The following is a 16,385-nucleotide window of genomic DNA, read 5'->3' as shown; positions in this document are numbered from 1 at the left end:
TTCGAACACATCGATTGGAAATCATTTTAATTAAAAAAAAATCCAGGAAAAATAAAAACCTTATAATAATGTATTTGTGAGAGATTTAAAATTCTTGTCATTTCTATATAATATCGGAAGTAATTCCCTGGGGCAGTATTGGGTTGTTTATCTTTGAACCTTGTTTTTGAAGATAAGGGTCCCACATTAAACCTATGCCAGGGGCCACAAAAGACCAAATGATGGCCCTGACATAACAACTTCAGTTAAAAATCTAGAAATCAGTTGTAAGAACTTAACTCATCTTATACTACTTTGTCATTTAAGTATATTTTAAGTTATTCACTAAACTAAACAGCAAATATATAAAAGTTTTTTAAACTTCACTGTGAAATTTATAAACTGAAAAAGCACTTTACTTTTTTCCACCTAAAACAGATGAATTCCAAATTATTTAACATCATTCATTGGTACCTGCTTTTACTTAAAATACAAAAGAAATGAAGAAATAAAGGAGAAATGTAGGTAAAAGAAAAACACAGTACAATAATCACAGAATAATTTATAATTAAGAAGCTTTCTGGTTAATTTTATTCTTAAAAAAACATTTACCATCTAAATTATCGATCTCATACTTTCTCCTTAAAATCTTAGCACCAACTTGACATTCTGTTGAAGGATTTTGAAACACTCATATGTGGTTATATTTATTAAACACTTGCTGATATTTAAAAGATTGTTCTTAATGAAAAAACCTTTTACTGTAATCTTTAACAATGATACAGTCATTTCTATAATGGTAAAAATACATATTAAGGCTTTCAATTTTATAAAGTTTCATTTTTAATTAAGTTTCTAGTTGCCTTAGTAAACAACTGGAAAGAGCACTTGGGCCATTCAAAAAATTCTAATATAATATAACTATTTTCTTTACCTTAAAAATATCTAAGAATAAAAACTCTTTCCTGTTTATAGCTATACTACTCCACTATGCAAAAATATTAACAATAAATGCTTCATTATAAAAACTGTTGTGTACTTCACACAAGGGTTACAGCACCCAAAGAAACAAACATTTCCTTACATTTAATAAAGTAAGTGAACATTTAAGTTAGCTTTAGTACATCAATGGAACAGTTGCATAACAGCAAATGTTTTGGTATTATAAATTTCTGAAGAAAAACCAGTTAAAAAATTATAATTTACTAAATGCCATAGAAGGTCATGAAAGAATTCAAACAGCAAGCACACATGTTTAACTGCAAGTAACATTCCAGGCCTGTAATATTGTATACAAAGTCCAGTAATCATTGTTGTCAATATGGGACAGATGTCATTAAATCAGCAAGTTGACAGGATGTTGATGATGTTTAAGGCACAGTAGATGAAATATTGCATACCATGTCCAGAAGGAGTTCAGAGTTGAAGGAGTAATGAAATCATAATCAGAGTTGAAGTAGTAATGAAATCATAAGAGGAAGTTGGAGCTCTAAAGAGCAAATGTGTAAGATAAAAAATCATGTGCAGGTTGAGGGTTGAGCAGCCTGAAATTCTAGGCATGCCAGAGATACAAAGAAGGACATGCCAAATTATAAGAAAACTGAAGAAAAATATGAACTTTGGTAATGTGCACAAAACAGTAAAGTAAAGGTTAGAATTACATGTTGTAGTTATGGTTTTGCTTTAGAAATCAACATTCTGTCTGACAAGCACAAAAGTCAATGCACAGAGTTTATTCCAGACCAGTGACCAGCATCAGACTGGTTCAGAATCAGAGTCCAAACTTGTTCCGGTGAAGTAAAACCTTCACTAAATGTCCGTGTTAGTAGAGGTTGGAAGCCATCACCACTCAAACTCTGTGTAGTTTATACTGACTTCTCTATTTTAGTCTAGTAACACTTATTTCAAATATTATGTCCAAAGGTTTAGTCAGACTTGAAGTAATTGATAAACTATTAGATATTATTGAAGAGTTAATGTCAATTCTAGAACTGCTAGAAGGATATCAACATTGAAATAAAAGTTGGAGGTACAACTGTTAAATATATATTGGACTAATTGTATGTTTTGTTTCTATGATACATTAAATATTTGTTTCTGTGTTATCTAATCTCCGAGTGAATTCTTTATTATTTATGGAAACTTCCTCTTTTTGATGGCTCATGAGCCTCACCCACAACTGCACATAAAATATCCTGGCATACAATAAATGTATTTGTAACTTGTATACAGTTGACCTTTGTGACTAACAGCCATCTGTTACAATAATAGCTGGAATGTTTTAAAAATGCTTAATCTCTCCCAAATATAATCATTGATCTTACTATATCAAAAAGTTATGAATAAAGCATTAGAATACAGAGTAGGAAAAACTGAATAAATGAACACCTAATATTAAATGATATACAATCTATATTTGGGTCAAAATACAGGTTTAAAACAAATGCAACAAGACACAATATCATGAAAACAAAAAGGAAGTAAAATTCAAAATCTTATATGCATCATAATAAAAGGTGAACACAATTATCTAACTGAACTGATGTGTAAGGTCTCAGTATCTTACAAGAAGCTTTTGGAGATTCTTCAAAGTAAATTGTAACTTTCTTTAATGGATGTGGAAAAATTATCTGGTCAAACAGGTAATAAATATTTGTAAAGATGAAAAGTAATATTTTAATCAGCTTGATAGTCTTGAGGTTTAAGGTAAAGTTTAATATATACTAAGCATAAAAAAATTATTAATAATACAATTTTTTAAGTGCAGAACAAATTTATATATGGGCTAAAATTAAATAAAACATGTAGAGAAGCATATAGTGTGGAAGGTAAAATTTTACAAAATAAATGTACCAAACTATTAATGTTCCAAACTAGTTTGAAAGGAAAGCAGTTGGAGAAACTTTGAACCATTTTAAGATTACAAGTCTATTTTTTCTAAAGTAGAAAAACAAAATCAGGTAGATTTTATTTTTATTTAACAGCAAGTTTACAATAAAAAAGAATCATGTTAGTGTAAAGTTAATTCTTGTAATAATGTGGGCTTTCATTTAAGTATACTTTGATTAAGAAACATGCAATACTTAGTGACTAAAAGTGAGTATTTTTTTCACACATCAACAAAAAATTGTGCCACAAAATTGGCAAATCCTAATAAGACAAGAAAGACATGAAAAACTACAGAAGTAAGTGTTAAGCTTCTTTCGTCCTTCTGAGCCTTAAGGTATGTGATACAAGGCAAGGCGAAGACATAAGCTAGGCCTGAAAATGAGCCGGAAAATCTGAAAATTTGGAGAATATCAAATCATTTATAAACTACTAAGGATAAAAATGGCCAATTCATTCAGTACTTCTAAAAATAATTGATGCCATAAATAAAAAGTTCTGTTTGTTCTCCAAATCAGTTGATTAAAAATCACAAATATTACAAGTAAAGATAAATTAACAACAATAAAAGAAAAGACAATATGGCATTATACTTAACCTTTCCTTCACAAATATTGGGACTCATTATTAGCTTCAACAATAATAAAAACAATCCACTAAATCATTGTGAGTAATCAGTTGCAAAACTAATCATAAAATTAGACTGCCATTATAGATACTGCTCTTCAGCTCCAAATTAACGAGTTATCCAGTTCACCTCTTTTAATGATGAATTTTTTTATCAATATGGCAAAAAAAACATTAGAAGTCAAATGTGTGTAATAATGTAGTAATCTAACAATAAAGGCAAGTTTATAACAATCATGGATGAATGTTTCGAAAGACAGAAATAATGCCTGCTCTATAGATAAATACAATCAAATAACTCCCAATCCAACATTTCTTTTGAAGATATTATTTAGAACTATTAGAAAAGATTTATATTAAATTTACTTTAATTCATTGCCATTTAATGACTAAGAACATTATTTAATGTTTACGTAATAATAACTTGTTACAAAAATTAATACTCATTATATATATGTGCTTATGAAGAAGTTTCTGTGAAGTTTTTAATCAATAGAAGAAAATTAATGAAATAAGAAACCTACCTAATGATGGTTCCTATACGAGGAAAGTAAATAGCAAACAAGATACAAATGACCAGGAGAACACTGTTTAAAATAACTATTTGCTTCAATCTGGAAGAAAAAAAAAATCTTTAGGTTCTCTAATCTCAGATTAAACTTGCTAGCAAGTATAAATATGTCTTCAAGCCCACTGAGTTGATGTAACATAAGTTGATAGTCAGAGTTAATTTAATTCACCTCAACTATATCTATATGAAAAAAGTTTTACTTAATAGTCTGATTTAAAGGAAATGATGCACAGTCACCAAAGCAAATCATGGGAGGTTCTAGATGTCATATGAAATTTTTTAAATATAACCTAAATGTACAGGGTGTCCCAGAAGTCTGGACCCATGTATCAAATAGACATTATAAAGTTAAACAAATACATTTCTAATATTAGTTGTACATATTTCAGGAAAGAAAATACCCTGATAGCACAGTATACCAAAAATTAATATGTGTATGGCTGTTAATTGCATGCAATTTGAATAAAAATACATTAAGAATAAATTGTGTATTTTTTTCCCTATAGGTTCAGACTTCTGAAACACTATATATATTAGAAACACACAGCCAAAACAAAAATGTCTAAACATGAAATAGTAATTTTAACCACTGCTTAAGATCTCTTAGAAACACACATTTTGTTTAACATGAATAAAACAACAAAAATTATATTAAAGTCAAAAGCCACAATTTTCTATTATTAATATATCGGATAATATTTTCCGGTACTCACAGAGTAAATAAATAATATTTCTTTTGAAACAGTAAAAAACATAAAATAAAATTATTTTACTCATTAATAACAAAGAACTGTATAGAGAAGTATTTAAAATAATTAAGACAAAGGTTTTAAAGAAAAACTGAAACCCACAATTCTAAATCTTAAACTTAAAAAGTAATTTAATTTTAGTAACAAATGGTAATGGTTCTGAAAGTTGAAATAATTTTAAAAAATGCATTATATTTCAAAACAATGAAACTGATTGTTACTCAGTGCTAATTTAACACTTTTATGTTACCTTTCTCCCCATTATTAAGATGGATCACATAAAGCTAATAATTACAGACACACAGAATGAATGAAAATTCTGAAAAATGGATTAAAACAGTATAAAATTATCATAATTACATATGGTTATCCTCTTTGTCTAACCCTTACACATACTATACATATTATGTTTCTGCCATTAAGATGGAAAGAAATTTGTTCTGTAATTCATAGTACACAAATCCAATAGCTAATGTTTCTGTGTTCTCTATGTCAGGTATAATATATTCTTCATTTGTTGTTACTTTGATTACACTATTTAATATGTCAAATGTCTTTACTTTTAATTTGATTTGTTATTACTAAGCTTTTATTATAGAAATTGTTTTGCAATGGTAGCTTAATATATGTATTTAGAAGTAACTTAAATCTCCTAAGCTGACCAAATTTCATGAGATATTACTGGGATTGTGGCTGAAGATATCATTAACAGCAAGGGTACGCAAGTGATGTGACTATACCTTCTAATCTTTGAAAATACAGATATAAGAAATGTCTATTTAATTACCTATACTGATTGCTAAGTTGGGTTTTAGTTTCTCTTGATGTACACAATTTTCTCTGATTGGGGTTAATATTAATTAATAAAAGTTTTGTTATTCAGAAGTGATTTTGAAATATATTTGAATTACCAAAATACAAAAGACATCAAATGACCACATCATCTATTGTTACTCTTGAAAACTCTTGAATTGGAGTATACTCAAAAGGATTACACTGGAATAAATATTATTTTTCAAACATAAAAATGCCATGACCTCAAAGCATAGTTTACTATAAAGTTTACAAACATTCACAATACATCTATTTTACTTTATAATATAGAGCACTTAGAACTTTACATTATTAAAACATAATTTATAAAGTTAATAAACATGCATTTTAGTTTGATCAACTAATTATATTTTGATGTAGACCATTATAATTGTAGCAATCACACATCAAAGTAGTTTGACATATCACCTTTCTTGCACAGCTACAACTGAAACAAAATACAACTGGAGTATCTTTTGTCATAAATCACTCAACACAGACAAAAATGTCTTGCTTTATTGCAAACTACTGGGGGAACAACCTGATATAGCGATAGCACAAGTGAAAAAATTATGATGAATACTCAAACTGAAAATAAAGAAGAACTGTAAAAAATAAAATAAAAATTGACAAATGTTTCAATATACTTCTTAAGACAAATATGTCATTTTAAGACAAGAAGCTTAAGAGAACATGATATTGTTGGAACATACTTACCTAATTTATTAATTTCTATTTAATAATTTAATCTTTCCTTTTTATCTGAAGTACAACAATTTTGCAAAAACTTAAAATGATAACTCTGCCTGTGTAATGTTGTGGTTTTGTTTCATTTTTATTAACTAAATAAACAAAGGGTTGATCAGTTTTCATCTGTACTTATTCTGTGTGCATTTTATTGTTAAACAATTTGTAGCCAAACAGAAAAAAATCTAGGTTTAAAAAAAATTATTGTTCAGAGCAACTTTTGTGAGTAAACTTTAACCTTAAGTTGTCACGAGTATGACCACCATGCTCTGATGTATATGCAGGAAATGAAACAAATTACTGACTGATCACATTTAAAGGTTGTACCTACACCCATAGTTTTGGTTTATATCAGTAGGTTCCAAACTTTTTCTGACTGATAACACCCTAACCCACTTATTGATTTGCGTCATACCCCTGCTGCCACATGAAATAGTTTTTTATACTTTTTTTTTATGTTCTTAATGATTCTTTATTTCGTGAAACTTTTGCATCACCCCTAGCAACTTCCAGTGACACAATAATGTGTCATGACATACAGTTTGGAAACCATTGGTGTACACAGTTAGTACTTATAACATTAACTTATTCACATTTAACCTTTGTGAAGGAAAGACTGAAAATTGTATATAGTTGAAACTTTTAATTAAAAATACTTATTTCATTATCTATTACACAACAGTTCTGACTTTGCAACAAATGCTGGTCAAAAATAAATTACCAGCTGCCAATCTTTGAATTCACAACTTGTATAAACATCAGAGATGATCATTCCAAGTACAATAAAATCACAAAAGTCAAAATATTAATAATCTTACCCTGGATAAATGCATCCAAACAGGAAGTGCATAGCTTGAATTCTAAGTAGATATAAAATTAGTGGAAACAAGGTGAATACTTGGAAGAGTAAAAATAATCTAGTCAAAAAGGCCATCAAATCTGAACTTCCAAAGTTGTTCAAAATATTCTAAAGAGAAATAACACAAATAATATGTTAATTCAGCCCTATATAATAAGCAGTTCATTTCAAAAATAACTATTCTCAAGCAAAATGCTGTTAGCAAAATATTTTCTTGAGTATGGTGTTTAACATTTTTTGAGATTATTTGTACCATTAACTTGTTTCATTAATCAACTTAAATTTATAGACTTCCATAGCCAACATAGAATTTAACTATTCACTGTCTTGTGTATTCAGTGGTATGATTTTCCTTATTGCATTGTGCCTTATTCATTTTAAGCTAATTTTCAAGAATATACAACTCATAAGGAGAAACGAAAATAACGTTATGTGATTAATTTAACCCTAGAATTACAGCCAGGGTCTATATGACCCCACTGACTTTTAAACATGTTTCTGAACTATTTATGCACCAAGTTTCTCATAGGTGTATAACAATATTTGTTACAGAGTCCCAAATAAAGTGTCAATCACTCACACAACATCAACATTGCAGTTTGGTCCTAGTCATTACTGCTGGAGTTTCTTATGTACATTACAAAGAAAATGAATGATTTCATTCAAATATTTGGTCAGTTCTTTACAGTGAGTGTTGTAACAGGAGAAAACAAAATTACTTAACATGATATGTTGACACCACTGGTAGTAAACAGTATAAAAACATTTCAGTAATTGGAATGTTAACTAGAGTGAACTCCCTCTTTTAATACATACTATTAAATAACTAATAATTTCTAAACTTAAAAATACTTGATACCTAATAAGAAAAGTGTGTTAAGGGTTTCTTTGTGCTCAGAACCAACAAGTTTAAAGAAATTTAGCAAAATAATTCCCTAAAACTGAAGGATATCCTTCTGACCTTCCTTGAAAGCACTCATCAGATGTACATATCTAACCTCACCATAAACAAGCAAACATTCTTCACAAGCTAAGCTAAAGTGGCAGACAACCATCTTCAAGAAAGCTATTGTGTAAAAATTGTTAAACTTGTTGTTTCACTTATAAATTACCCAGGTATCTTGAAGAATACCACAAAATTACAAACAGTCAGGACACTTTCACAACATATGCACAACTGTGGAGTCTTACAACCTTTATAAGTTTTATCGGATTACTTTTACACCCATATTCCCCAGAAATTTAGCAATAGTAAACTGTGCAATAAACATTTAATAGTTAACAGAATCAATGAAAATTCTGTTAATAAAAATAACACTATAATTAAAGCAATCATTAAATTTAAGACTAGTAAATTAATACTTATAGGTATTATGTTACACCACTGGCACTAAAATTTTTGTGCATGCATCAAACCTTGAATGAAACTCTGACCCCTATCTGAATTAACATATATTGCACAATTATATCATGTACTCATCATTAGACATATCCTCCATGAGCACTCACATTTCAACAAATGCACATTCTTGACGAAGCAAAAGAAACTCACTGGAAGTGAGAAGTTCTGTGACAAGGTGAGTATCTATGTGAAATACATTTTCAGGTAAGGAAAATGTTTTCAGAAATGTTACCTCTCCATAGAACTCGTAGCTAAAATATCACAGATGGTGGAGGGGCAGTGCAGATTATGAAATTAAAAATATGAGCTGCTTTTAGAAATTATAATACCAGAAAGTGGAAACTCTTGCCGAATGACATTCACTAAATGGGAGAGGCTTAATGATGCAGTTATCACTCAATGGGAGACGAAATCCTTCTTGTGCAGGAAATAATTTAACCCAATAAAGCTATGATAGCAAAAGATATTGTCAAAAGAACCTTCTGCCTTTGTTAAAGTGTTGCATAGATGAGCAGAATATAAGACTGCTCAACTGAATATTATAGCTCTGGTAGTCAGCTGTGTGTGTAGAGTGGCTAGGAAAGTAAGTCACGTCTTACAGTAAGTGAGAAATACTTACATGAAATATCTATACTAGAATAAGCAGGTGTAAGGAGAAAAATTCCAGACTAGCTTTCCAAGGCAAATGCAAGAATCATCCAGTTGGCCTAATCACAGTGTAATGGGGTGGCCTGTACTACCTGACTTCTGACATTTGTTCTCATACTAGTAGGATTCCCTCAAAGGGAAAGTCTCCATATCGATCTCCTCAACAGCTTGGGAATGGAGAAACAAGGGTTCTCCATTTACTCTAAGAAGGTGATTTTTATTTTTTTGCAGGTCCCATAACCACCTTATTATTTCCAAATATATATATATATATATATTAAAAAGGTGCAAGCCAAAATATTGAGTAGAATATAAAATATTTTATCATTTTTTAAAACTTTCAGTGCTGACTGAAGGATGGAAAAATTTTAATGAAGACAACAAACAACTTCAGATATGGCAAGGAGGAGGAGAACATTGAAGAGGTGCTTGGACCAAACAGGAAACATCACATCTGAACAAGTTTCCCCACTGACAGGATGAGTAACTGGTTACTGCAAATAGGTACAGCAGAGACTGACTAGCAAAAGTTTGAGGGGTAGGACCACACTTGATTCTGTCCATTTTTTTCTCCTGAAGTATGACTTAGAAGATAGAAAATATTTTTATTATTTATACGAGCTTTCAGTGCTGACTAAAGGATGGAAACCATTTTCATGGAAGATGACAAACTTCAGATAAATGTTTTTTTAATCTACCTGACATTTCAACTTACACCTTTTTTCAAGGGTCTATGAATGTCACAGATTACAAAATTGACTTTAAATGACAGTAACTGAAAAGAATACAAAACTACCACAATATAATGGAATGGTGCACGTTGAAGCATACTGAAAGTATAGTTGAATGGGTGGGAGTCGCAGATCATAAAATAAATAAATAAAAATACAAAAAATAAATTAATACAGAATGATAATATTATAGGGGCCACGAATTGTATCTGTTAATGGAAGGATGTTTGGACTGAATCAAAAGAGTTTCTTTAAATTTTCTGTCAAGTGAAAAGAACTGACAAGAATCACAACACAGATTGGTTTCTTTCATCTGTGTAAAGATCATCAACTGATACCTTCTGGTATAACTCAACTAAGAAATCTAAGAATAGTTGGACAGTGTCAACATCGCCAATGACACTGTCCAAAATAATGGGTAAACCCATAGAAAGTAAATGTTGAAAATGGTGACATAGCTCACGGTTGTAACAATGGCAAGACAGTAAAATGTGGACTATTTTGACTTGAGTGTCACAAAAGCTACACAATGGTGGGTCAGTACCAGATAAGAGAAAACGATGTGTTAAAAAACTGTGACCAATATGCAGCCTAGTCAGGACATCTTCCTCCTCCTCATCCATATGGAAACAAGATGACCAAAGAGCAACAGAAGGTTTAATCTGGAATGATGTTGTTCATCTCAAGCTGACTGCCAATTGGCGGGAAGCTGAGCTTTGAATACAGGACTGTAGTTCATATATGGGACAGACAAGGCCGTGATGGCACCAGAGCAGATGGACTTAGCTGTGGTGTCAGCGAGCTCATTCCCATGAATACTGACATGGCTAGGTATCTAGAAAAACTGGATGGAAACAGAAGATAGAGAAAAATGGGCCAGTTGTGGTTGAGTATCAATGAGAACAGGGCGAGAACAAACATTAAGCGATTCCAGGGCCAGTAGAGAGTTAAGAGAGTCAGTGTAAACAGCATAATCAGAGTACTATAGCTTCTATGTGATTCAGGGCAAGAGAAATGGCATAGAACTCTCCAGTGTAACTGTAGAGGGGATCCTGTGAGCAATCAGGCACTTGCTGTCCATTTGAAACTTAGATTCAAGAGTGTGCTACTCAACAAACCACACTGAGCTGAAGAAGGGCCGAAGGCACCGCCTGGAACTGGAAGACATGAACTCTCGTGGATGAACAGAAGAAAACAATGTGACACTGGAGCAGTTGGAATATGAAGATAGGCATCCATCCTGACGATTTGGTCATCCAGAGTCCAGGGGAGAAAGAACCCCAAAGTGAGAGATACAACTCCTTGATGAAGTGGGTCTCCAGTCTCTCATTTTTCAAGGAACAACAAATAGATGGGAATAAAACATTGGTTGAGTGGGCACCACCCATTCAACAGCCCCTTTGCATTGTAAGTCTTTAACAGACTAGGCAAGAAGAGAGGAAGAGTTATGATCCCAAGGAGGAAAGAAGGAGATCTGGGAAGTGGATAGGGGGGGGGGAAGGAACTGAACATACTTAGAGAAAGTACTCATTACTAACGAACTAACAAAAACTAGAAATTTGTAGAACCTACAAAATACATTAAAATAGCAAACTTGTGAAACTATGAAATTCGATCTAAGACATAAAACTATAAGCAACATCTAAAGTACAAAATCACCAAAAGAACTTAGAAGAGAAAAGACAAGTAAATATCGAATTTACTAGTCCACTCAAAGAACCGATAAGACAAAGGACACAAAAGTAAAACCTACCCTGAAGAACACGGAACTTACAAACTAACTAACATAAACAATGAAAGGAAGTATAAATAATGAACTAACACACCCTCAAAAGTGTCCGAGGTTACAATTACCCATACATATACAAAAAATTAAACAAAAACAAAGTAATAATCAAACTATAAATACAAATTTAAACTAAAATAACTTAAATGGTAAAAAGAAATCTAACTTACCAAATACTGAGCAGAGTAGACATGAAATACATAAATTATTGCATGAGAAAATTAGGTCAATCCACATAAGCCTACATAAACTTGAGTATACCTACTGGGATTGAGGAACACACGTTGAAAAACTTACTGCAGATCTTCTGAGAAATGCACAATAACTAACCCAGGAGATTACACGAAGGTGTGGTAACAGGTGTAAGGTGCCATAGAAAGAAATTTCCACTCGGTGGTAATATCCTTCCTCAGAAAAAAGACACCATCAGCCGAATGTAAAAAGCGAACTCACTGTGAATTAAAGCCTATACTTCCTCAGCAGACATCGCTGACCCTGAGATCTTGGGACTCATATCAGAACCATTGTCGACTGTTGCAGGAATTTCATAATCTGTCATATAAATTTCGAATTGATATGAACAAATTAGAATTCGGAAAACAGAAATATTTAAAAAAAAATAAGTAGAAATAATGTAAATCAAACACAAAAAAGTCAAAACTTGAAGTTGAAACTGACATAAATGGCACAGTACAATTAGTGGAGAGTAGTCACATGATCAGCACATGTTCTGAAATGGTTCAAAACTGATGGGATATAAAGACTGGTGCACTGTAGTGAAATTTTTTTTAGCAATGATTAGAGGGCAGACCAGGACCGAGACAGTTTTGGGTGTGAGAAGGTGGTACTGTTTCAAAAAGTGTGTTGCTAAGACTAGTGGCTTAGAGAAATCCTGCACACCTAAGAACACCATCTATGAAATGACATGTACACAGTGTTCATCCACATGCTTAGGTGAATCCAGGTGTCCAATACATGATCGTTTCAAAGAACACATTCATGCTACTGGAAATCTTGACAACAGCAAAGCCACAACTGAACATTACATCAATTCACATGAGATAATTAAGGAGACACCTTATAGGATTAAACTTTTAGAGATTTGTGACAACTTTTTTTGACAGAAAATTTAAAGAATATCTTTTTGATTCAATATAAACACCCTTCCATTAATAGATACAATGCCTGGCCCCTATAATATTATTATACTTTCTTTACTGATATTTTTGTATTTTTATTTATTCATTTTATGATCTGTGACTCTAACCTGTTGAACAATACTTTTAGTATGCTTCACCATGCACCATTCCATTATATTGTGATAGTTTTATATTCTTTTTGGTTACTATCACTTAAAATCAATTTTGTAATCTGTGACATTCATAGACCCTTGAAAAAGGCATAAGCCAAATGTCAGATAGAATAAATAAACATTTATCTGAAGTTGTTTGTCATCTTCCACAACAATGGTTTCCATCCTTTAGTCAGCACTGAAAACTTTAAAAAAATAATGAAAATATTTTCTATCTTCTAAGTCATACTTAAGAAGAAAAAAATGGACAGAATCAAGTGTGGTCCTACCCCTCAAAATTTTGCTGTACCTATTTGCAGTAACCAGTTACTCATCCTGTCAGTGGGGAAACTTATGCAGATGTGATGTTTCCTGTTTGGTACAAGCACCTCCTCAGTGTTCTCCTCCTTGCCATATCTGAAGTTGTTTGTTGTCTTCACTAAAATGTTTCCATCCTTCAGTCAGCACTGAAAGTTTTAAAAAAATGATAAAATATTTTATATTCTACTCAATATTTTGGCTTGCACCTTTTTAATATATATATTTCATTTATATATTGCAAAAGTGGGTTTGACTATCTTCATAAAAAAAAAGAAATAAATATATATATATATATATTTGGAAATAATAAGGTGGTTATGGGACCTGCAAAAAAATCACCTTCTTAGGTTCTCTGTAACAATTAGAGAACGGCGACTGGATGGAAACAAAGGTCAGACGTTAATGTAAATAGTGACACAAGGGTGTCAGGGATTATCCACATCCCTACCTTCAAAAATAGAAATCTCATGGCATGAAAAGACGTTGTAGATTGCCTCGAAAGATAGAAGTATAAACAAAAAGTATTAAATGTCCATACAAGACAAAGGAGATGATCAGGATTGGAATTATTGTACAGAGAATAAAGGAAATGGAGAGTGATTGGAGAGAACATCCTATCACCCTCCATGGGAGCACAATTTTTGGAGAGGAAGGAATAGTCAGATAATGATATTAGCCTGTCCCTGTGGTAAAAGAGCACAGAAGGCATCCAAGGAAAAAAGAGTAGCCTCACTTCCAGTAAGCAAGGAGAAGATAACGTGTCACAAGAGGTAGATGGTACTGGACACAGGGAACTAATGGTTCAAAGTGGGGACATGTAACAGCCCTGAGAAATGAACAGAGATTCTGGTTCATAAAAGAAACCAGATGAGGAGGACAATTGATGAAAAAGGGTCAGAAGAAATTTGTATGAACCAGAAAATAGCTGAGAAAGAAACGGAAGGTCATCCACACAGCCACTCCTCAACTAGTGATAGTAAAAATGGGAAAAGTTGAAGAGGAGGATAGGCATATATAAAGAGAGTAGACCAATCCTGACTAAGAATATCCACTTTCAAAGATGTAGATTCTGACACTGAAGACCAAAAGTGTAGAAACTATGTGGTAATGGGAGTCACAAAGACAGTGGTGAGAGGTCTCCCAAGGTGCAAGCAAATCCACTGAAAACACCAGAGGTTGTAGAGACCACTCTGTGGAAAGGATCTGGTCTTGGTAAGATATTTGATCCACCACTAAGGTCAAAGCTCCTGGGACTTGACAGGCTGACAACCAAATATGGTGGATGCAGCCCTGAAGGAAAGGTCTAGAGCAAGGAAAAAGTGGTCCTGAGAGTAACTGCCTCCCTGTCAATTGATGTAAGAAATAATAGTGGAGTTGTATGAATGGATCATGATATGGTGATCAGATGGAAGATGATGGCAGCCAACATCTTGAGGACATTAATACAGAGACTGCTCTTCTGGAGATAAGACTCTAGAAATGGTGTAGATGTCTAAAACTGTACTCCACTCAGAGTCACTGGGGGGGCTGTGAACTGATGTGTGGGGAAAATGGAAGGGAGGGAAGCCCAAAATCATGTGGGATCAACTGAACCACTATGATGTCAAGAAGTAAAGAGAAGGAGGGAAGGAAATAAGAAAAGACATACTCCAATGATTAGCCAGAATCCACTGAAGGCAATGCATATGAGCATGTTTGTAAGGAACAAGGAACTTGAGAGAAGAGAGTTCCCAGAATAGATGAAAAACTGTTATGTTGGAAGAGAAAAAGACATGAGAGCCTTAGTAAACAGAAACTCAGTGTATCAAAGAAGTAAAGGAGTAGGTTGAGTCTGCCCTGCATATGAATTGTGAAAGAAAGATCCCCAAGTGAATGAGATACTGGGTGGGAGTCGAGATTGATTTGAAGAACCTGATTAGCCAACCTAAACAAGACTACACCCAAAGAAGGTCACAACAACAGATGCTTTGTCGTATGAGCCAAGTGAAAACCAATCATCCATGGAGTAGTGGGACTGCAAGCCTAAGGAATACATCCTCCATGCAATAGCCCTCAAAACACGATTGAAAACTTAGGGTTATAGCTTTGGACTGAATATTTGACCACTATGGATGAACAAAAAGAGTAGCATGTCACCAGACAATTTAGGATGATGGGAAAAGAATCCAAGACATCAATTTTGGTTATCCACATCTTAGGAGACAGCATTCAAGTAAATGTGAGAAATCATTCATCTTGAACAAGAAACAACCAAAGTTTTTTCATGCATGACAGATCTATGACAATCTCCTGCCTTCTTGAGAACAATAAAAAGAATAGAGTAAAACTCTAAGTAAACTCGAAGACCTGTTCCACAGCATAAACAACCTGAAGAAACACAAAAAGGAGAATGAGAATGGAAGATTATGGAAAATCCCTGAGAAAGCATCAATGTAACCCAATGGTCTTTATCTAGAGAGTATAGATGTATGAAAAGTGGGATAGCTGAGTTCCCACTGAACCAAAGAGGGGTATGTTGGATAGTGACAAAAGGATAAAGAGAAAAACAAGGGGAGTGTTAGATATACATGACTGTTCATTTTAAGTTTAATACGAGAGTATTATTTAGTTTATATTGTGTGAGCGTTATGTAAATTATTTTTAGAAGCAATAGTTATGGCAAGTTTGCATAATATTAAACAACTGTTTAGAAATGATTGGTTGTGCAGCTCAATTGTGAATTGATGCCAAATTACTCAAATCTTCTGTATTTTTCTCATTGCTTTAAGTGAGTATTATTACATCATAGCATCTTTTAGTTTGTAGAAAGTTCTAGGCCTCAGTTGGGCAAGGTATATTCATATATATATATATATATATATATATATATATATATATATATAACTAAACTAAGTTAGTAGTAAGTAGTAAAGTAAGTAAGTAACTACTAGTAGTGTAGTAACGTAGTTATTAGTTACGTATAGGTTAGGTTACGT

The 16,385-nt window shown here is 32.5% G+C and overlaps 1 protein-coding gene across 16 annotated transcripts in view; it reads right to left on the bottom strand.

Annotated features, from left to right (window-relative positions):
* Window positions 1-537: 537 nt before the first annotated feature.
* LOC106458228 (sodium-coupled neutral amino acid transporter 9 homolog) overlaps window positions 538-16,385 on the bottom strand; it is a 131,254-nt gene continuing 115,406 nt past the window's right edge. For 14 of the 16 annotated variants that reach the window (XM_022384363.1, XM_022384367.1, XM_022384370.1 and 11 more), the window contains 3 exons: window positions 7,191-7,339; window positions 4,017-4,106; window positions 538-3,260 (listed from right to left, as the gene is read on the bottom strand). In XM_022384363.1, coding sequence (XP_022240071.1) covers window positions 3,089-3,260; window positions 4,017-4,106; window positions 7,191-7,339 — 411 coding nt within the window. In that variant the 3' untranslated portion in view covers window positions 538-3,088. Of the gene's footprint in view, window positions 3,261-4,016; window positions 4,107-7,190; window positions 7,340-11,977; window positions 12,351-13,379; window positions 13,557-16,385 lie in introns of those variants that run through there. The other 2 variants (XM_022384373.1, XR_002610339.1) reach the window with 2 other exon arrangements.

This window comes from Limulus polyphemus, unplaced genomic scaffold, assembly GCF_000517525.1.
Source record: "Limulus polyphemus unplaced genomic scaffold, Limulus_polyphemus-2.1.2 Scaffold431, whole genome shotgun sequence".
NCBI classification, from domain to species: domain Eukaryota; kingdom Metazoa; phylum Arthropoda; class Merostomata; order Xiphosura; family Limulidae; genus Limulus; species Limulus polyphemus.
This window is presented reverse-complemented; position numbering and strand designations above follow the sequence as displayed.